This window comes from Montipora foliosa, chromosome 1, assembly GCF_036669935.1.
Source record: "Montipora foliosa isolate CH-2021 chromosome 1, ASM3666993v2, whole genome shotgun sequence".
Classification (NCBI taxonomy): Eukaryota; Metazoa; Cnidaria; class Anthozoa; order Scleractinia; family Acroporidae; genus Montipora; species Montipora foliosa.
In genome coordinates, this window is record NC_090869.1 from 69034955 (window position 1) to 69057454 (window position 22500).

Here is a 22500-nt window from a genome sequence, read left to right on the forward strand (position 1 = left end):
TTAGAAAGTCCACGACCGTGCACGACCGTGTTCAATTCCCACCCTGGGCAGAGTTTTTCTCTGTCCTTGTGTGGGCCCATTTCCATCAATAGGGCTAACGCTCACATGGTTCATATGGGGTAGATACTTAGCACTTCACATTACACTCTAATCAGTTGAGTCCGTGCACAATCTTTTGTTTTGCGCTTATACTCTAATGCATGATTACGTAACCAACACGTTACTTTCTATTGGTTAGTTCCTCAGTACGGAGTAAACAACTATTGTGTTTTGTGCACGGTCAAGGCGAAAAAAGAGAACCAAAACATACGACAAAGAAATTCGTCGGGTTTCATAACCATTCCGCTCCATTAACTATATGGTTCAAAGAACCAAAATAAACAAATAGGGAAGCATAATATACTTAGAAGACTCCTGAACAAAAGAGTCGGAGCAACTTGCAAATAAATAAACAATAGATCGTTTTCACGTGACATCACAGCGGCCATGTTGGTGTAGAAGAACAATAGACGTTCTCTCCTTTGGGAACCAAACTCTATTTTGATGCATGTTCCATGCATACATTTTGTATTGTTTTATACACCAATATGGCTGCCAAGTCACGTGAGTGAAAACCATCTATTACATATACTGGGAACAAAGAACGAATAAGCTTGTTCTATGTGCTTAAGATTTAATTTATTAAGGCGTGTTCCGTTCTATTTTGTGGCGCCACTTTGTTTGTTTGTCTCAGGAAAGTACATTTATGTTGTCGCCATAATGCCCAATGTACTCGGTGACAAATGGTTGGACAAAGACGAGATGGACTGGGAAGACGAGTAAGTTATGACAATAGAAAATCATGGTTCCGAGTAATTGTAACACGTTGAGCAGAAAGGAAAAATCGCTTTATTTGTCGTTTTCGGCCGTACGATTCAACGAAAACAAAACTGAATAAGAATTTGTAATAGATAAGTAGATCCGAAGGAAAAAAAGAATGACAAAGCATGTCTGACACAAATGTGGTATGGTAAGAGAGGACCACACCTATAGACAGGCTATTGATTTCTTTGGAGACGTGATTAATAAAACTAAAGATAATTTCTTTAACACGGCCGAGGACTTACTACTAGTTCAATGTACGTTTTAACTTGTTTTCTAACGAACAATACTTAGTTCAAATTGATCAATTTAAGATATAATTGATCATTACCTTCCCCTACCAGGTTCAAAGCAATATGAATTCTAATGTATTTAAGTGCAGTGTGATGGAAGCTTGAAAAATGCAACTAAAACTAAAGCCCCTGAACTATCAGTTACCTGACAGACCTTATAGGCAGCATGCGTCGTACAGTATCTATATGAAGTGTTTTTTGTCTTTGCTTACTCAGTTTTTATCTTTGTATTATCTTTCTTGATTTTTTTCTTTCTACATTTGTTATTTTACAATTGAAATCAATTTATAAAAAAGGAAATTTTAAAAAGTCATATCCAGTCAAGCGCGCCCAAAATTATTGTATTATCTATTTTTTTGGATCTTCTTTAGCAGTGTAGCACAGTCAGTGATGTCTGAGCTGTATGTTGTTGGTGATAAGCTGGAAACGCGTAAAAAGCTCCCCAAGAAGAGAATCAACAGTAACTTGCTATCCATAAGAATCCAACATGAAACCGGAAAAGAGCTGAAAGAGCCTCTCACAAAACCAGCCTTGCTAAGTCTTGCTCACCTTCATGTAAGATATCTTGCCTTTGCTGTTAATTCAAACATAGAACAATGGCTGCTTAATTAGGATAGGTGAGGCGAGTGTATGATTTAATAGTGCCAAGAGGGAATATGGCCTACAAATATAGAGGTGCCCAGTTTAGCTCTTGGGATATGTGAACTAGTTCAGTTATGCTTTTTTGACGTTAAGGAACCAAGACGAAAGCATTTCACTTGTGCTATTGCACCATAACGTGTTATCGTGTTCCATTCACTTTTGCATGACGCCATGTAGCTGAGGACGTTACTAGTAAGGGAAACTTACTTCCGCTCTAGCTCAGGGACATCCAATGATATTTTTGACGAAATTTACATATCCCTGCCGTATCTTTACTCTCCCTTCTGCTTCTTTAAACGAGGTTTGGTTTGTTCGCTGCTAAGCTCTGTAGCAACTGTTCCGACCCTACAAGTTCGATAATCTAGGAGCACTTCCCTTGCACTAGCTATAGCAAAAGATTTCAATAGTCTCGAAACGTATCAATAAAAGAAGGGTTGGGTGGGAAAGGGAAAGGGGTCTGGGGAAGGAAGACTGGGGACTAAAGGGATTACCGTCGGTTATCATTGGTATCAACTTCAGAGAGACGTAACCACGGACTTTGCATACATTTTTCTTGCATTTTGACTCGTACTCGCGCGGGCGAGGATTTCTTGGGCTTGTATTCCGTAGTTTTACTGGTGTTTTCTCTTTAGCGGGTCTCTCGTCAACTAACTTGACCGTTTTACGTTCGAAAAGAAAAGTGTCTTTACCTTTTATGTGATGTAATTTTGCCTTTTCGTTTTTTTTTGCAGACTAAGGATCATTTTGAGACAACCTGTGTTTTCTTGGATGAAGGGTGCGTCTCTGACAAATTGTTCTTAATAAGAAAGTTGATGTCACAAATTCCAGGAATTTAACAAGTATTGTGCAAAAGCTCTACTCTTATTGTATTGCCATGAAAAGAAGGTGTAATGATCTGCTTTTACGTGGTGTAACAAACGAGAGACTTGATTCTGAGAATCGGAAGCTATCCTATCTCGCCTTTTTAGCGGAGCTCTGCTCCGAAGCCCCGCCCTCTGATCACCCTGGGTACTAAGAAAATATGGTAACCCATCTGTGCAATAAAATAGCCCAATTTCGATATATTAAAATGCAGTCCTAAACAAAAAATATCATCCCGAGGCTCTGGGGAATAAACTCATACAAATTCTTGTATTTATTCCCCAGAGCCTCGAGATGATGCCTTTTGTTTAGGACTGACTTTTAATATATCGAAAGTGGGCTATTTGGTTTTGGTCACCGTGCCATCGTGCGTACGTCCATCACTTCATGTATGCCAGTGTGATCAGTATCACGCGACCATATTGCGAGCTCAAGACCAGGTACTGGGTTTTGATTGGATTGCAGGCTCAAGCCAGGTTAACTTATTGCAATTGTAAGAACAAATAACCCGTGAGCTCCACTTTTAGGTTTGGCTAAATCTACATATTATAGCTTATAGGCTCTCGAGATAATTGCACACCAACTGAATCGCCTAGGAGCACAAATTTCACTTGCTCATATCCAGGTGAACTGGTGACGTAATTTGGAGGACTGGGAAGAAAAATTTTAATCCCACAACCGTGGGCGGCCTTAGGTGTTGTTTCCAAACTCCCTGCAGTATTTCCATCGCCAAAACTCAACAGATCATTCCGTGTCTACCACATTTCCTGTTACTGAATGAACATTGAAGTAGACCCGACGAGATCTAACCTCGCTTCTGCCATGTTAAATTCGAAAATAAAGCCGCGCGGTTGTGGGATACGGCGTTAAAATGTTTCTCCCCAGTCCTCCGAATTACGTCACCACATCACCTGGATGGTGTCGTATGTCCAATTAAAATTACAGCCAACCATGTAACATGATCTACAGTGTTCCTCACTAAATGTACCCAGCAACCACTGCATAATTTGAAAAACACCAATGAAAAAAAATAAGGAGCGTTCCTCTGAAAATAGACTCATCTAGCTCTGAAACTCTCGAGATATCTCGTAGAGTACAGGATCTTCACAATGGCAGTAGCTTTCGATTATTATCTTCTCGCCTTTTATTAGCTTGTGGTCTAAAGATGGCTGCGACGTAAAGGAAACCCATGGCTCACAAACTAAATGCAGGACCAAGTATTTATCTACGTTTGCTCTGATATCCAAAGTAACCGAGAAGGTAAAAACGACTCAAATCTGAAGAATGTTAGCTAATGTTGAGCAAAGCTGGTGTGGCCAATTTTTATGTTATACCAAGAATTGCAGTTTTTATTGAAATAATACAAGACGAGTGCGATCTCGAAGTATAAGCCTGCGGCCGACGTTATGTTAGAAGTTGTTTCTATTGAAGGAGGGAGAAAGATATCTTGGAGCGGGAGGATGATTTGAGCGGCTTGTGTTTTCTGTATTCAATTTTTATGAAAGAAGTTGTACTTGGCCCTGGTGCCAAGATCTTTTCTGTGATAAGTTCTCCTAAACTTCTAAGGACCATTTCATTGGGAAGATCCTACCTTTGATTGGAAAAAAAAACAAACATGCGGGTATAATTTTTGCTTCTAATTGGTTGGCAGATTTTAAAAAGAGGTCAATCACACGAAGCGAAATAATATTATGGTCAAACTAAGGGCGTGTTCACATGGAGGTTGGGCCTCGCGTAGGTGAGGCACCCCGCCTCGGTGGGCTAAACAACTTCTCCATACAATCTCTCTTTTTTGAGGTACCTTTTTGGGGTACTTCACCGAGGCGCGTTATTCGGTCAGCCGGGCCGGGTAACACGCTTAGGTGGGGTGAGTTTTTTCCAAGTAAATGCTGAAGGTGGGATACCCCCTCCCCCCTCCCCCCTCACCCCCCCCCCCCCCCAATTGACTTGGGTTATGTTGTTCATTAGGGCATTTATCTTTAGTTTGAACATTTGGAAACCTCACCCCAGCGCCCCGGGGCTTTTAATATTGCATGTAAAGGCTACCTTGTTTTTTACTACGGGGAGGCGGGGTACCTCACCTACCCGTGGTTCCCTGCCTCCATTGGAACATGCCCTAAAACGCTCGTGGAATTACTCCTGCTTTCAATGTTCAACGTTTCTGTAGTACTCTTCATAATCTTCTGTTTTTGTTTTTATGCGTGTTATCAGTCAGATAATTCAGCGCGTCAGATGGTTGTCACTGTGGCTACTGTGATGGGATCTTTTTCAATCCTGGGTCTTCTCATTTGTGCAATCGTAGCCATTGTCATCAAGTAAGATCATTCAAATCAGCAAATGAAAGAGCCCCTCTACTTTTTTACTTCCATAGCTTTACCTAACGAATTCAGGAAGAAATTGTCGCTTTAACTCCCTCCTCTCCAAAGTAGTTTTCCTAATAACAATCCTGATTGCCCCATATTCCAAATCAGGCAATCCTGATTGCCCTATCTTCCAAATCGGCACCCTTAATCCCCACGGTATTAATGAACGCTTTTCATTTAACTAATGTATTCCTATTTTTCACGTTGCCATGTTATCACCAATAGCGTAGCTCCTACTCTACTACACACAACTCATAATTCCTCGATCGCTCGGACGAAGGGCTAACGCTCGAATCGTCAGCCTTTACAATCCCTGTAAGGTGGTCAATTTACATTATCAACTCCATCAAGTAAAGCTATGATCCTCGCAGTTATGAACGCAATTTTTGCAATAGCGTAGAGAATCCTGAAAAATTCAGGACTTCAACGGGATTTAAACCCGTGACCTTGCGATACCGGTGCGACGCAGTTCATATATGATCCATTTCTTATATCATTTCATCATTATCAACTCCGTTGATAAGACCAATTTTTGTGTACTACTTCCCCACCTACGCAGCACCACAGTGTCTTTAGAAACTACCCCCTTTATAATTTCAAGGCTCCTATGAGTAAACCCATTCAAATCCTTATTGTCATTTTCCCCCAACCCCCAGTACCTTAAAATTATACCTTAAAAACTTTCAACAAATCAAAATTGCTCCTTTTTGTGAACTGTGTGACATCAATGAAAGCCTAAATAAAGCAAATTATAAAAACAAACTACCTAATTTATAAAAGTGGTTGTTTTTCGCTTTTCAGCTATCATCAGTGGGACAGCATTCGCATTGCTCTCAATATCGATGTTTCACTCCTTCTAAGCCAGTTGATTTTCTTTATCGGCCTACCAACGGACGACAACCCGGTAAGAAAGTTGTCTTTTTCCAAGGGGAGTACTCTAAGTCATTCCTTTCCACTCTATTCCCCTCTTTTTCCAAATGAAAGGTCTGTTAACAAAAGGAAACTCAATCACAGATGACTAGTGTGGGCGTGGATTGGAGACGCACGCGAAATATCGCAACTCTTTCTTGTATACACACGCCATTAGCTCGTCTTTTTCTCATGCTGCACGATTTTTCTACTGCAAAGGCCATCCTCTGTTTTTTTCTCCGTTTAGCGTCGTCCGACCGACCTATTGTTTTGGCATTTTCAAAACTGAAAACAAAAATTAACGACTTAGTTAAACCATTTTTATGTCGCATAAGAATTTCGATGGTGGATTCTTTTTCCCATGTTGTCTTAATTTTACAATTACAACAACCACTTTTTCCGCCATACTGATTTTGGGTTCGTGTCTTGTTGTTTCCAGGCTCCACAGCAATGATGCTGGGGTACCAGGCCTCCAATTTCCGAGAGTTCTTCTTTTATTTTTAGTTTTTTTTTTTCAATCCGACCGACCGACCCAATATCAGGAAACTCATTCGACGCTAAAGGAAAAAAAAAAGGGATGGCCAAACTGATAGAGGAATCTTTGCCTGAAAATATTCCAGGCTGCGCTAATAGCATGATTAACTCATCGTATTTTATCAATCTCCCAAGAAATCATAACCGAACCAACCTCGTCCCCAGGGCGCTTTTCCCTTTACCCGTCCCACCCAAAGCCAGGGAAAAGCGGCCTGGGGACGAGGTTGATAACCGAGTATTATAATACTCTGATTGAATGCGTAATTGTGGTTTCGAACTTTCAAAGGTAACGTGATTATGTGGGCTCATTAGCGTTTTTGCTACACTATAATTTTGACAGTTTTTAAGGCTATAAATATTTCGCTGATCATCAAGCTTCTTTTAACTTTTGAGGTCAAGTTTTCAACCAGCCGCAAAGTGCATGGATAGCAGCATGCTAGTAGAGGGAAACTAGATTTCCGGGCTACCCTCTAAAGGTGGGAAGACCCGAGGGGTCATGTTGCAGGGACATGTTGGAGCGACAAAAAACTTGTGTAGTGCACACTGAGGCGAGATGTAGCAGGGAAGTTCAACTTCATGGGACACGTGGCGGGGACAAAATAACCCCAAATTTGTGTTACACAATTCTAATAGTATCAGTTCACATGTCGCTGCAACACACCCCTAAAACATGTACCCGCAACATTTTCATGTGTGTGCACATGTTGTGATTTTGTCTCTGCACTACATAGGTTTTTTGTCGCTTGAACATGTCGTTGCAACATGTCCCTGCAACATGACCCCTCGTGCCTGCCCACCTTAAAGTCGATTTAAAACAAGAGCCTTAGTAATAAGAAACTCTGTTAATTATACAAAATGCTTTTCTCAAATTGAATGTTCTGAAAACCAATTCTTGATCTTGCCTTTAATACGAGAGCAAAATTCTCAACTACTTAATAACCGAGAGTGAGGTCGTTACAGCAAAATCTCAAACTGAGGCCTTGCCATATTGACCGAACGATAGCGAGGTCAACATAGCTAGGCCGAGGTTTGAGATTTTGCTGTAACGACCAAACGATCAAGCTTATTAAGTTGTTTATTATATGGCTAACAGAACGGTTCTAAAGAAGACAAGGCTAATTTGCATAATCAACAATCGCCCCGTGGGCATTACGGGAGAATAATACCCTAGCACTTAACTGCTCGGCCAGAAACACTAGCCATATAATAATGTGTTTTAACACGGATCACGCAGTTGAAATGTATTTACAGCACAATAATGGGATAAAACAGCTATGTGTAACTAGTTCTTGCTTCTTTCTTCCTCGTCACATTGTTTTAAAACGTTTTCATTTAATATGTCTCCACAGTTTTTTTCCAAGCCCAAAACATGTGAAGTTGTCAGTCCATTTGTTCACCTTTTCGAACTGGCAGCTCTCAGCTGGTTACTCATGGAAGGACTCCATTATTACTCAACCCTGAAACCTCTTTTCAACGAGAAGAATACTGTTCCCATTGTTTTTTACTTTTCTGTGGGGTGGGGTAAGTGTCTAACAAGTTTTTTACCCGTCTCTCACCATGTTTCCATACTGCGGAGTTGCATATGATAATGCACATACTTACACATTTTTTCATCGGTGTTTTTGAAGTCCATTCAAGACTGCGCATGCGAGACTATCTCATCCAAGTGGCGAATTCTCGGTTTTTAGCGGGTGTTTTCACCATAGCCAATCATACGGTTGACTCAAGGGTGTAATACTTATGCAGACTCCAGCTGATTGGCTCCTTACAAGTGTAAAATAGATTTGAAATGGCCACTCTTCTATAATGCGAAGATAAGCGATTATCAGCCTTGGAGAAACTGAGTGTAATTTTTTTTGGAAACGTCCAGAAGAAAAAACTTAAAGGTTGTCACAGCATTTGTTGTTGTTATTTTTTTAATTGGAGAAACAGGAAGTCCAATATTAAATCTTTGTCTTCAGGTCTCCCAGTCGCATTCGCCAGCGCATGTGCAGATTTCAGCTATCCTCACTTTGGCAGTCCGGAGAGAAGTGAATTGTAAGTCGATTAGTGATCTTACTTGTCAACAAACAGACGTACAGACAAGCAAAGAATCAAAACAAGGCGATCACAAGGACATAGTTATTTTTTCTTGGTTTAACTGCCTTAAAGGTGAAGAAAATGATAACTTTTAGCAAAACGATTTACCCACTTGTTGAGTTGTAAGTTTGTTTTGTCCATATAAGGCGATAAGTTTACATACAAGGAAGGATCACGTTTTTGCAAACGTTGGCTGTGCAGCACTTACGTATGAACAGACTTATCTGATTAGAGTGTAATGTGAAGTGCTAAGTTTCCACCCCATATGAACCATGTGAGCGTTAGCCCTACTGATGGAAAGGGGCCCACACAAGGACAGAGAAAAACTCTGACCAGGGTGGGAAATGAACCCACGACCTTCGGGTTAGATCACCGCTGCTCTGCCCATTTCCATCAGTAGGGCTAACGCTCACATGGTTCATATGGGGTGGAAACTTAGCACTTCACATTACACTCTAATCAGTTAAGTCTGTTGATAAGTTTACATAGTTGACTGTTTGCACTATTGTTTGTGAACTTTGCAGTTGTTGGATGTTTATCCGTGGAAATGAGGCTTGGTTTTTCGGCGCTCCTGTCTTGATTCTCGTTGTGGTAAGTAGATGAATTTGCCAATGAAATTTATTGGAGATTCCATGAACAATGGTTGACTTGTTGTGCCCAGACCGATGTGATTCAAAGGCAGAATTTACAAGTAGACGGTTCTTCAAGCAATCTCTGCGCCATATTATAGCTTTCATATACCCAGTGGAATCGAAGAACGAACGAAATGGAAGACAAACACCAAGATGTTGTGATCCACGTTCAATTGACCGGGCAACATAAGGTTTCATTTGTTATTATAGCATTAAGTATTTATCTTTGTGACACGATTCATTGTTTCAGCTGAATCTTTTCGTTCGCGCATTTATCCTGAAAGAAGTCATTACCTGGCAAGATGACCCAGATGATATAAGACTGGAGAGGGCAAAGTAAGTGTAGGGTCACTTTCTAGAGTGCTCTTATCAATCAAAAAACCAAAGAAGTGCGTTCAAATCACTCGAAAAGTCATTCCAAAGTTGAGAACAAGCTAGTGAGACATGGAGCACGGATGATATTTTCCTTTGCAAAGTGACGAAGGAAAGCCATGAATATTTTTAGACGGTCTACAAATAACCTGGGTTTTTGACATTTAAGGGCGGTGCCTACTAATTCAGAGGTATTTTTGCGCGGTTTACTGAATATGCGGGAAAAGGAGTGTTAACAAGTGTTATTGAAATCCAAAAAGAAAATTGGGGGTAACCACGCATTTTGCGAAGATAATTAATTAACAATATCTGTAAAAAGCTTCAAAATACAAAGCAATGTATGGCGTTCTTTTCCAAATTGAAGCTTAATTATCTCTGAAAAATGCATGTTTACCCCCAATTTTCTTTTTGGATAACAAGAGATCTTGCTAAGTTCTGCTTTCTCCGCATAGTTTTGAACCGTGCAACAGTATCCCTGTATTAATATGCACCACCCATAGGAAATCCGAGTATCTCGAGATGCGCAGAAAGTATGCGCAATGACAATAGCAGGCACCGTCCTTAAGGAAAGTTGCAGCCTTTCGCATTTCCACATACTGTAGTCCCGTAATAGTGCCCTTCATGTAAAGTTCAACCATCATAATTGACCAGAACACACGTGACCTTGAAGCGTGTAACTTGCGACTCTTTTCCTTGGAACAAAGCTTGGGATTTTGAGACACCAATTTTATGCCCAAATATGGACAAAATAAGATCGATGCTGCATGCGCGGGAAAATGCACGAGCTACATTACATCCAAATAAGGAATTCTTTAAACTCCAAAAACCCCAGCTCTGAACCAGAATGAAACGCTTCAAGTTTATGAGCTTCTGAATTGAAATGTTTAGAAACTTGAATCCAAAGCTCCCCTCATTGGTGTCGTTTGTGAAACCTAACATTTGAACGATGTCTAATTTTTGCGTCGGGCTCAACAACGTGATTCGTATTAAAAATATGAACATCGTTGAAATGTGGGTTGTAATGGTCTGTTATTTATTTTAGAGATCGCCTGGTGACTTCCCTTGTGATGATGCTGGCCATTGTGTTAACGTGGTTCTTTGGAATCCTGGCCGTGAACAACACTGAAGACAAAATCTTCCATTATGTCTTTATCGTGTTTTATACCCTACAGGTTTGAGAAACTCAGTCAATTTGTTTAGTAGTTTAAGGGAAAATGATAATTTAGCAAAGAGGATCAATTCAATGTCATTTATGTTGTACATGGTACATGAGACTTGAACACGCATGCGCTTGGCGCTCTCGCATGCACTGAAATCCCCAAATCAGCCTCAATTCCATGCTTGGTCTAGTTCAAATGCGAGAATATTGATTTGCAAAATGTACCAGTTTTACAGATCAGGCAAATCAGAGTTTGCTCCAGAAAGAAGTATAGATTTCCTAGCAGTCTCAAAAGAAAGCAACCTTTTATCTGTTAAATTCGGGGCGAAAATCATACAAAACAGTGAAATACTAAAACGCACCGGTTGTAAGGACAAATTTTGCGCAGTACCTTTATACTAGTAAGAGTTGGTCACACTTTCTCTTTATCCAGAGAAGAAGAACGAACCGGCAAAGGGGACTGATTTAGTCTCGACAGGGTTGAGTATTATGCTATTCATGAGGGCTTTTCTGATCTCGCGGTGTTTGTCGACTACTGCTCTAGCGCTTCATCACACGGCGCAAGGTTGTGCCAAGGAATTACTGCTGATATGAGGTTCTCCTTCTCGCCTTTTCTCTCCCGTACACATTCAGGCGACTACAGCCTCATCGTCTCGTAGTCCAGTAGTACAAATGCGTTTGACGATCTCAACGAAAAGTCACTTGATATTATTCTCCAAATGAGTCCTTTCTATCGCTTCTTTCATGCAAGATCGAGAGTTAGATGCATTACTTGATGTAACATTTCATATTGAATTCCAGGGCTTACTGGTATTTCTCTTCTATTGCGTCCGCAACAAGGAGGTTTGTAAAATCAATGGATGTTACAATTTTTCATATTTATTGTACGTGGGGTTATTGGAAAGTATGAAACTTTTATAACGATTAGCTCGTAAAAGCTCATTCCCAGAGATCACAGTCCAGGCTGGTAAAATGTGAAACGTAGGCTCTGAGGTCATCAGTGATTTGATCATAATTATAGGAGGCAGTGTGGCCCAGTGGTTAGGGCGCTTGCCGGGAGATCCCGGGTTCAAGACCCGCTCTGACCACTCGCTGAATTTGTTCCTGGTAGTCCCTGGTTCAACTTCCCAACTGCACTTGTAAATAGCCAACTGGTTTGCCTCCGGCCAGTTGGGATTCTTAACAGTTGTTGTTGTTGTGTTCTGTTGTTTCGTTGATTGTTTCATTGGCCCTAAAAAGCCCCCATGGGGAGCGGTCAATTAAGTATGTATTGTATTGTATAGTTATCGCTAGATTTAATCCAATCTTTACTTCCGAATGTACTCAAATTACGTCTGCGTTTAGAAGGCAAATAAAACCTCCCAAGATTTCACGTCTTTTGTACGAATACTTCCCTTCATATCCAGAACTAGGTTACTGTTAGTCGACCACCGCCTAGAAGAGGGCATGGTTCTTTAAATCTGGGGAATACAGAAACGTTCAATGGTCTCTCTTGTAATGTTGTAGATGTGGGAGTATCGAAAGCAAAAGAAGGACGAGGAAGAGAAGGAAAAGGTAAACAATGGGAAAAAATTGTAAAAAAGCCCTGCTTAGCGACTTGTCATCCAATTCTTGGTTTGCACTCACGTGATTAGACGGCCATGTCGGTGTACAAAACAAAAGCAAAATGTCGCTAGCGTTTTGCATAATAATTGATCCAAAAACGGAGGAGGAGGAGCAAGGATGGCACAGTCGGTTAGTGCGCGGCCTTAGTGCAAGAGGTCCTGAGTTCGATTCCCGGATCTCGCATCCTTGTTTTGACTTCTTTCCTTTCCGTGTAGCTAAGTAGCTTTAAATACCCGTAAAACGGAGCACTGATGGAGAGGGGGGAGTAAAATGAGCGCACCGTCGACTTTCAGGTTTGTCAGTTGAATTACTGTCACGAGTTATCGACGTTAAATATGGTTACTTTACTTTAAAAGACGTTTTCGTCTGCCTGCCTGCAGGCAGGCAGGCAGGAAGGCAGGCAGGAAGGCAGGCAGTTGCACTAATGAGTTCTAGAGTTCTTTAACTATCTAGAAGTACGAATAAGTTAAAAACTGCATAGATTGCAGCAGTACTGAGCATCGGCAGTTAGATTTACTTTACGTAGTAAATTGAAGACGACAATAGAGGAAGCTTTTCTTATTCGGTCAGGTAGAATGTTTCATAAGCGTGATGAGATGTGCTATTGTTCAGTACACCAACATGGCCGCGATGACGTCAGTTGCAAGTCAAGGATACGATTGGCCTCCATTCTGACCTTTATCACTGAGCGGCCATTTGTGAGTCCGTCGGCAATAGAGGCTTTGTCTTTGCATTGTCTTTGCACGTTTAGCCTCACACTGAATAAGAGGCTAGACGTGCAAAATCTTTTGTTTGGACATTGAGTGATATGGGTCAATTTCTTCTTTCAAGTCGCTTAAGGGGGGTGCCACTTAACTATAGAAAGACAATGGTTGCTAAGGAAGCTTCTAAGTCAAGAGCCCCCTAATAATTTTGCATGGATGATTCTTTGAATTGCGAAGTAACTTCTTCAATGGAAATCTGACATCACACATACGCAACTACTCCCAGTCCTCTGCCGTTCGTTTCAGTGAGAAACATGTAAAAACCCTCAGGAAACGAAAGGAAGAGGCGGTTTTTTTCCCCGGATGCGATCCGTCCCATCATTTTTAGTAAACTTTAGCATGGAATTTCTACTTGGACAAAAAATGGAACTTATATTTTGAAAAGTGTATCAAAGGAGGGCTTATGACGTCATAATTATTTTTGAGAAATAACTTTTTAAAAAAAAATCCATGCTACAGATTTTGTGTTAGACTGTTCTCAAACTGTTGCGTTAAAAATTTGTGAAAAAATATAGTTAACTCGCTGAGTTTTTAGGCATTTCCTGTTTGGTCACTGACGTGATTTACCAAATATGGTTGTGAGTCGAACCAGACAAAGATTTGTTACGTAGAACACCTTTGGCAAAAAATGGTAACTGCAGGGTTAAAGAGACAAGAGAAATGATTATTTGAAGGGGTCCATAGCAACAGTTTGGTTGTTAAGAGCCATCACTGCCATTAATACGGTAACAAAAATAGCAAATATTGCAGCACTCGTTTGGAACAAAGAGATTGTTTTTTTTTTTAACCGAAAAAGAATACTGAACTTAGCAGACTGATGCTACAATGGCAAATACAACTCCCAGCGCACGAGACCTTCTACTCAAGCGAATGCTTTGTTTAGCTGTCGGTCACGTTGACTGTATTAAACACGAACTTGAAAGGTCCTCACCATACCACTATTTTATTTTTGATACGTTGTTTTTATTCACCTTTCCTCGTTAGGTGCTGCAGTTATACTGAAGTTATTGTCATTGTTTTTCTTCCACAGAACAAAACCTACGAGTTTGTCTACCATCCTTGAAAACAGCAAGTGTTTTGGGCAATGACTTCATTTTTTGACATTTGTATTGATCATTTTCCGTGATGTGATTTTCGTATCTTTGACATGACAAATCGATAGTTTCTATCCACCGTAAAGTAGCTTTTGTAGCCACAAAAAACGCAAATTGCAGCTGGCATTTCTTTATTTCTGGTAAAATGTATAGGGGAAGAAGCAATACTTTACTTTGGACTGAAGGAGTCTAAAATCCTTACATTCTTACGGGTCCGTACGGGATAAAGTGGAAAACATCGACAGTACCACAATCTAACGCCATCATAAGTTAGTTTAATAGCAAATACTATGATAGTGATGAAAATTACATGTACTTAGGAAAACCGATGTATTGATTCCTGGAAGTGCATTCACAGTGAAACGTTTGATAATTTGTTTAAAATATTGTTAACTTGGCCTCATAAAACAACGATTTAAGTTAATGCAATTAAATTAATCGTAAATTACTTGCAAAAGCAATTGTCTTAAAGGAGGTTAAAGGAAAATCATTTCGTAAATGTTCACTACGTACGTAGACTATATGCGGCACACGGATTAACACTTCACCAATGAAATAAACTTTTTAGCTCAGCACAGATTTACACGACTATTAAAAGCAAAATGCAGTCATAACCCAAATGGAACTGGGAGTAAAACTCGTTGTTTTTAAGTCAGCCTTATTGGAAGTTCTGTATGTATATCGCCGAAAAAAAGCATTACACATTCTCCCGCAATAGACCAATTCGGCTAACTCAATGTTGTACCCAATTCAGATCCTTTGGGAATAAAACGTTTTGTTCCAAATCTTTCCATATGAATGCTACATTATCATGCAAATGCAACATACAAAGATCCTTAACCCCGAGAGATTTGAATTGGGTACAACATTGCGTTAGCCGAATTGGTCTATGTGGAGCAGTAAAAGCCGCTTAACTTCTGCGATGGACTGTCGAAAGGCAGATCCAAAAGTTGAGACCAACAACAACACAGAAGAAAGAACTGACGAAAAATTCATTTGCTTATTTTTCCAATGACTTGAAAAAGTCCTTTTCAGTCGTCTTTTGCCACTCAAAAATTCGACCAAATTGACCAAAACACAAAAACTTCAAGACAGATATGCATACAGCCCCTTAAGTCCTCAATCACTTTCTCTATTTTCGATCATTTAAAGATAAACACCCCCCCTCTCCCTAAAACGTGTGCCCTCGGCAAAGTGAGAGAACTGAAAACAAACTCGGGTTAATGTCAGTGCTAATACTGTTCGTACATCAAACATGTATACGCCAGTACCCTACAACTTTGAACGTAAAGACAAATTATATTAAGCTAAACTAAACAACTTGAATCAACAATCTGTTGACCAAAACTAAACTACACTTGCAAATCTACGAAAACATGACATTTTTACATTCAGAACAATTCAATACAAATACTATAACCTTGGCAAGAAAGGGAGACACAACAACTTCAATTTGTCCTTCAAAGAAACGACAGGCATATTCGTATCTCAAATTAGTTCTCTGAGAATGAATATCTCTACTGGTTCAAAGGCTTTTTGTTTCAGTTGAAAGTCCTTAGGCTTGCCTACACTGAAGACATACCACACCAGCAGTTTGGCTTGCCTGCAATGAAGGATATCATCTCTGGCTGCAAGTGAACCATTAAGAGACAAGAAAGCTGCTGGTTCTATCTTATTTTGTAACTTCTATTATAAGAGACTACTGTACGTTTAAAAGGCCTGATTACATGGTGAGTTTCAGCATGGGCTGAAAATAATTGTGTTGCGATTACATGCACAATTTTTAGCACGGGCGCAAAACGCAAATACCCAAGGGAAAATTTACTGAGATGCGAAAACACAATCGATGCGCATATATGCATGCTCACGTTCCTGTTTCAGCCTGGGATGAAAAAATGATAGCGATTTCATGGGTTTTCTTGCCCATTTGCCCGGGCTGAAAAAATCGCCATGTAATTGCCACTTTCATTTTAAGAGGATTTCTTTCAGAACCCGGGCTGAAATCCGCATTGGAATCAGGCCAGTCTAAATACTAAAACCTAACAATGGCATGTATTTTCCACAAAGCTCAACACCCCAGTGCCATACTACCCTGGTCTCCCGAGGTTTTTCTTGATCCGTGAGAGAGCCAAGGAGCGGTGAAGACGAGTCCCGAAGCGGCGAGAATAGAAAAAACCTTTGGTTAATTTGGACTTGAATCTCACTTTCATGCAGACGCCAGCTGTCAAACCCGTCAAATTGATAATTACAAAAGGGACCAAGATCCTTGCGTCTGCATGAAAGTGAGATTCAAGTCCAAAGTAACCATAGGTTTTTCTTTTTTCGCCGCTTAGCGACTCGTCTTCGCCGCTTCGAAGCTATATCTCGCAGATCATGAAAAACCTCTGGGACCAGGATAGTACACTACGTGTAAGTGGTGTACTCCAGCCAAAAATAAAGGTGACTAAATTACAATTCTGTATTCGGTACTTTTCAAAGAATCATGGAATACCCCTCTTACTTTAACACTAAATGACACTTTGGGGCCAAAAAAGAGCCATGTGGTACATTATGAGAAACGAGAACAGTTTGTGTAGACAAAAACATAATCAAATATTGTTGTCGCTAAGCATAAGTGAAGCATAATTACACCTTGAACACAAACCATTCTTAATATTTGCATCCTTTTCTTACCCCATGTTCTCATGCTCCTTTTTTGGGTAATGACCGTGGCACAAAGAGAAACCTGCTGTAACCAGGTTAATATTAAAAGTTCCAGCCTAACTACCAGTTCAAATTCTTACAAAAATGGGTATTGCACTAAAATTTGTTGATAGAGAGCCTTCAATTGAATGTTGAAGGTAATTCTGTATGCTGATTGGCTAATCATTCTTCTGCAAATTATTCTTATTAGACACTAAAACAAAGTTAATTGTGACTTGCTTGGTGCTGGCAGCATGCATTTATTTCACTCAGTTGCATAAAAAGTAGTTTGGCTAATCATAACAGACAAACAGTTCATTTCATTTTCTTGATCAGTTGTGCTGAACCAAAGAACACTGGGTTCTCGTTTTACAGGGTACATCACTCAATTGAAAACTGCCCTCTTTTCTAAAGACAATCGTTCTTGAACTTTCCCACAAAGACTACGTCATGTAAAATACTCTTTGAACTGAGCAATTTATGAACTTGATAGGTTTTTAACTTAATTATCAATGTACATGACCGTCGTATACCCAAGGAACCGGCAGCAGTTGGACTTTCATATGCTTCAGTCAGGGAACACATATTGCGGAAGCAAATTGTAACTTTTCTAAGTTATAAAGCTTTCCTTAAATAGTAAAATCCTAAAGTTTTGTTAAAATATCAGAACTTCTGATATTGTCTATAACAAGGTTTTCTTTATGATCATAATGAGAACAATGACTTTGTCACAGATCCTGTTTTGCTCATGGTATCTTCATGTGCCTGCAATAACAGATGCCAGAGAGACAAATCGTTACTTAAAAAATATGGAAAATGATGACAGCTAAGACCGTTGCATTTACACAACAGGGTATAAAACGTATCATAAGAAGAAAAACAAAAACTAAAACATTTATTGTACCCCATAACTAATAAATTACTTTACAATAAAAGAAAAGAATTATCATTCTAAAAATGAAGGGGGTTATGGTCTAATAACTTAACTTAAAAAGTCAATTTGCCAGGGAGCCATTAGGGACACCATTATACATTTCTTAGACATGGCTCCTTTAAAAAAAGGCACTGCTGCTATGTGAAAGCTCATGGGACTGTTCTTCACAACGTTTTGTGTTGTGCTTTAAAGTGATCCTTTGTTTTGCACCACGCATCTCCTACTGCGCATAACATTGGAAGCCACTCTTGGAATGCGCACCAGTCCGTTCGCATTTGTTGTCATGTTACAAAGAAACAAGCACGGTGACCTCCCCCCTCCCACCCCTTTTTAATGGTGTTATTTACTCGTAATGGTTAAACAGAAAACATAATTATTTTAAGGAGAAAAGGTGTTGGATAATAGAAGTTGTAGTATAAAAATATATATAATGACATGAAACTGCATTTGGAGCCACACACCGCATTTTTTTTATGTCCTGTGCATGAACATCGGTTGTATCAAGGAAATAATACCTTAAGTCCATTTACACCAAAAAAATGCAGCTCTCATAAAAACCATTTACCTCTGGCACCTGCTTTGGAAGTTTGCTAAATTTTTTTCCTACCCAGCTGAAATTTGATCATCCAGGTTTTTATATTCCTCAGAAGGACTGTTGCTTTTGACTGAAGTTTCTACAATCCGAAGGGAAGTCATCCCCACAGTCAAGTGTCTGGCTGACTAATGTAACATCAATAATATTGATGATTCACAAACAACAGTCCTCAGCTTCTCATCAGGACTACACTCTGGACAATCAAACTACTTCAAGTATGTCATTTCTGTGTTCAAACCATTTTCAGTTTCTTATCAGGACATCATCAGGAATTACAAACCTCGTAACCTATAAATAGCTTGGCTGGAATATTAAGACGTTCCTTAAATTTACGTCTGCAAGAGAAATAACAAACAGCAAATTAGAAGGAAATCTCTCACCATCATTTTGAAGAAGATTGACTGTAAAATATTACAACCACGTGCCAACTCACTCTTGGTCTCTAACGTCCAGATCTAATAGAAAGGCCTTCTACTCAGATGAAAGCCAAGCTATTTGTTCACAGGAGGCACCTTACCCTATACAGAGGTTAGCATTTTCATCTGATGCATTTTTTGTCCATATCGCCAGCTTGTCTCCCTTGGTACGGATCTGAACCACTGCTCCACACACACTATCAGAATACTCACCAAATGATTCACCAACAAGCAGCATCAGCTACAAAGAAATGTTCCAATGCATAAGTGTGATGTACCGGGATATCATGTACCTTTTTCAAGTATCTTTTAATCAACTTGATTCAAACAATTTCTTGAACCCATAATTACAACAGTGTAGCATGATGCAATTGCTGCTTGGCTTGCCAGAGGTTAAAAATGATCATCTTAAAATATTTGAAAATCATCTCCTTGATCAACTTGAATACAGGTGTGTTTGTATGTGTTGTTGGTGTGCCTAAAGTCTTAAAATTATTTATAATTAAGTAAATTAACATGGTCTTCTTTTTCCCTGTTGATTATAAGGCCATTTAAGTTCCTGGCTATACCAAAGTAATTTATCTTAACTATTGTGAAAACATTAAAAGAAAATAATAATAACAAATAATGTCTTACAGTCTCAAGCCATATTCTGTCAAGGTCTTGTTGCCTAAAATTTTTCTGTGAGGTAAATAGCCAGCGTCCACCTTTTCTATTTCCGTCATCTTCCCACATTGGTTCAATTCCTTCCTGTCAGAAAAAAACAGGCAAATTTGGTAAAAAGTCACTACAAGGACCTCAGACAGAGAGTACCTTCCCAGCAGTCAATATGTTGCAGTCAATATCTGATTGGCCTAAATAGCTTTTTAAATTCATTAGAACTGAGCTGAATGCTCTGATTACAATACTATACCGGTATGACTTAAACCTTGGTTAGAAGTAACCCCCACTTCATTGCAACCTCAACTTTCAACTCAGAATAGTTGATAATCCTTTCCACCTCCTTCATTGCAATGTTTTGTTCCTCATGGAAATTTGCGAGATCAACCAACCAAAGCACCAACCTTTTTGTACTTGTCTCCCACAAGAGAGAGATAGATCAGGGTATTCTGCAGCGCACAAAGTTGGGATCTCCTTTGTTTGCAGATGATCTTCAATGACATCTGACAAATTTTCTAACAAACTAACAATTCACAAGAGGTAGTTTAAGATAGAAGTGTGGAGTGTGTACTGCATTGAAATTGTACCTTGAACATTGAGTAGTCGCATCCTGATTGTAACCTGCTAGCTGACTGAATATGATTATAAACCCTGATGAGACAAAACAGCATCACATTATAATTGTCAGGAAACTTAACTTTACTCATACAACAATACAATAATAAAATATGGGGTGCGTTCGATTGATCCTATTCCGGAATAAGAACACATGGAGTGATGATTTAAAGTGGTATGTCAGGCATTTTCAAGCAACAAGGATAATGCAAATATGCTTAAAATAACATTTTAGCAGGTGTTTGACAATTTTGATGTGAATTAATCTCCATAAAGACGAAGAGTTTCTAACTTCTATTCCATGTATTCGTATTCCAGAATATGGCCAATCGAATGCACCCTAAACATGAATACGAAATGTTTAAATAGAGACAAGAGAAGGAGAGCCTTTTAAATGTATATGTACAATGTCTTAAAGGGTATATACGGATACCTGTGCATGCAAACACACAAACCTCTTTAAAAATTATCATATTTTTATGGTCTGCAGTCATTTATACTGTTATTCAGATTTTCTAATCTCTGGATAATATTGCATCTAGAAACAAGTTTGGATAATTTATAATTAATTGTCATAACTACAAGCATACTTACCCCCAGAAATCTTCAACCTTTAGATGGTACAATACTCAAGTCAAGGAGAGTGCTTCAGACAGTAAAACTTCATAAAAAATTACCAGACCAAAAAGACTAAAGAATAATTTAATTTGTATGCAACACAAAGTGAAATAAATGTACTATAATATGACAAGCAATTCCCAGGCTGAACGGAGCAGTCTCATTGGCCGGTTTTCGGTACAAATCATTACCATGGAAACGGTCCGTATCCGTATTCTCTCTCCCAGGAAATTCAAGTTGAGCAAAACATAAAAAGTTTTCAAAAAGCGGAATTTAATTTTTTCATCACTACAGTACAATAAATATTACAGCAAACGGAATTTGTTAGTTTTACATATGAAAGGTTACCTTTCAAAGTTCACTGATGGAAGACAAAGATTACGAAAATTCACCAAGAAGAGAAGTATCCAATCGCTCAAAGAAACAATGCCATATAATAAACAACCATACCGGGGAATACTGGCCCTCGGCCATTTTTGCACAGCCCTCGATGCGCTTGGTCTGAACTGCCACTACCTTGGCCTGTATTCTTGCACTCCGGTAGTAGGAGGTTGATATTTTGAAGTGCAGGTTATGGATGAAATGGAGAAGTGATCATGGCACTTATCTGGAGAATTTAAGGCCTTGTCAAGTGTCTCATTTGAGTACTTTTGTAGCTCAGTTGGTAGAGCAATGCACTGGCAATGCAGAGGTCATAGGTTTGAATTCTACTGAAGCCACCTGAGTTTTTCAGTTCTATATACAGTAAAAGAGACAACAATAATATCACTCCTTCATTTGTCCAGATAATTACAAGGATCACTTCTTCATTTCACAAAATAAAATCTTATACAAATCTTCTTTTCAACTGTATCAGATGGGCAGGTACTATGAATATACATATGTCCTTCGAGTACTGCATAATGCACTTCAAACACAAAGATATATTAGAGTAACTAGATAAGATAGCTTGCATTTTGCTTTCATTTTTCCATTTGCTCTTAAAGCCATAACAAATGGGAGCCTTCAATCTAGAAATATTTTCTTAAACACTTGTCTTATCTCTAACATTTCTATCTACCTTATAATATTGAATGCAAAGTGCATGAACACAATGACATACTTTCCACGCACCTTCCTATGTACAATTAAAGTTCCCCTAACCTAGGAGCTATTTTCCTACGGCAGAAAAACAATACAATAATGTACATAAATTATTTTAACATTGATCATGAAATAATCAAAATGGCTTTTTATGGACAGGATTAAAAACAACTAAGAAACCTCTCAAGAGTAGAAACCATGATAAGATAAAATCACTGGTCTGTAAAGGATACAGTATCAAAAGAAGTTACAAGACGCAGATTTGCTTTCCATGATTTTGTTTTGTCATTCTTATAGAACCAAAGAGCCCACTTATTTTGCAAAGGATGTTTGACATATGGTGGTGCAGAAACTAAGGCCCCAGAGTCACTTGATTGTCCATCTTTAGGTTTCTCCTGGCAATCACAAAATGTCAATTATCATTTAATTAGAAAGTGTGCACGTCACACAGAATGTTACAAGTTATCTTCCCTTTCCACCATTTATGGTTAGAAAAAAAAGACCATCCCCATACCATCACCTTTAATTCCTCCAGCCAGCTAATTCATCATTAGAACCGCCGATTGCTACAGCAGTAAGTGAGTCTGAAGTGAACAAACGAGGCAGCTCTCCAATCGGGAGAAAACACTTTTCTTCGAAATGCAAGGGATTGTGGTCAAAGGCACAAGGAATTGTGATTATGTGCGAATAGAGGAATCAAGATGCATGGTTTGATCTTCCTCTGTTTTT

The 22500-nt window shown here is 39.2% G+C and overlaps 2 protein-coding genes across 2 annotated transcripts in view; one reads left to right on the forward strand and one right to left on the reverse strand.

Annotated features, from left to right (window-relative positions):
* LOC138006781 (adhesion G-protein coupled receptor D1-like) overlaps positions 1-14616 on the forward strand; it is a 20246-nt gene extending 5630 nt beyond the window's left edge. The window contains exons 8-21 of the mRNA XM_068853336.1: positions 734-818; positions 1526-1709; positions 2528-2571; positions 3809-3917; positions 4869-4972; positions 5822-5924; positions 7813-7984; positions 8425-8500; positions 9067-9133; positions 9425-9510; positions 10589-10718; positions 11507-11548; positions 12212-12259; positions 14105-14616. Coding sequence (XP_068709437.1) covers positions 734-818; positions 1526-1709; positions 2528-2571; positions 3809-3917; positions 4869-4972; positions 5822-5924; positions 7813-7984; positions 8425-8500; positions 9067-9133; positions 9425-9510; positions 10589-10718; positions 11507-11548; positions 12212-12259; positions 14105-14137 — 1283 coding nt within the window. The 3' untranslated portion in view covers positions 14138-14616. The remainder of the gene's footprint in view (positions 1-733; positions 819-1525; positions 1710-2527; positions 2572-3808; positions 3918-4868; positions 4973-5821; positions 5925-7812; positions 7985-8424; positions 8501-9066; positions 9134-9424; positions 9511-10588; positions 10719-11506; positions 11549-12211; positions 12260-14104) is intronic.
* Positions 14424-22500, reverse strand: part of LOC137972944 (eukaryotic translation initiation factor 4E-like) — an 8691-nt gene continuing 614 nt past the window's right edge. Inside the window, exons 2-8 of the mRNA XM_068819635.1 lie at positions 22005-22166; positions 20665-20681; positions 20043-20106; positions 19432-19545; positions 18897-19036; positions 18660-18714; positions 14424-17615 (exon numbers count right to left, since the gene is read on the reverse strand). Coding sequence (XP_068675736.1) covers positions 17556-17615; positions 18660-18714; positions 18897-19036; positions 19432-19545; positions 20043-20106; positions 20665-20681; positions 22005-22166 — 612 coding nt within the window. The 3' untranslated portion in view covers positions 14424-17555. The remainder of the gene's footprint in view (positions 17616-18659; positions 18715-18896; positions 19037-19431; positions 19546-20042; positions 20107-20664; positions 20682-22004; positions 22167-22500) is intronic.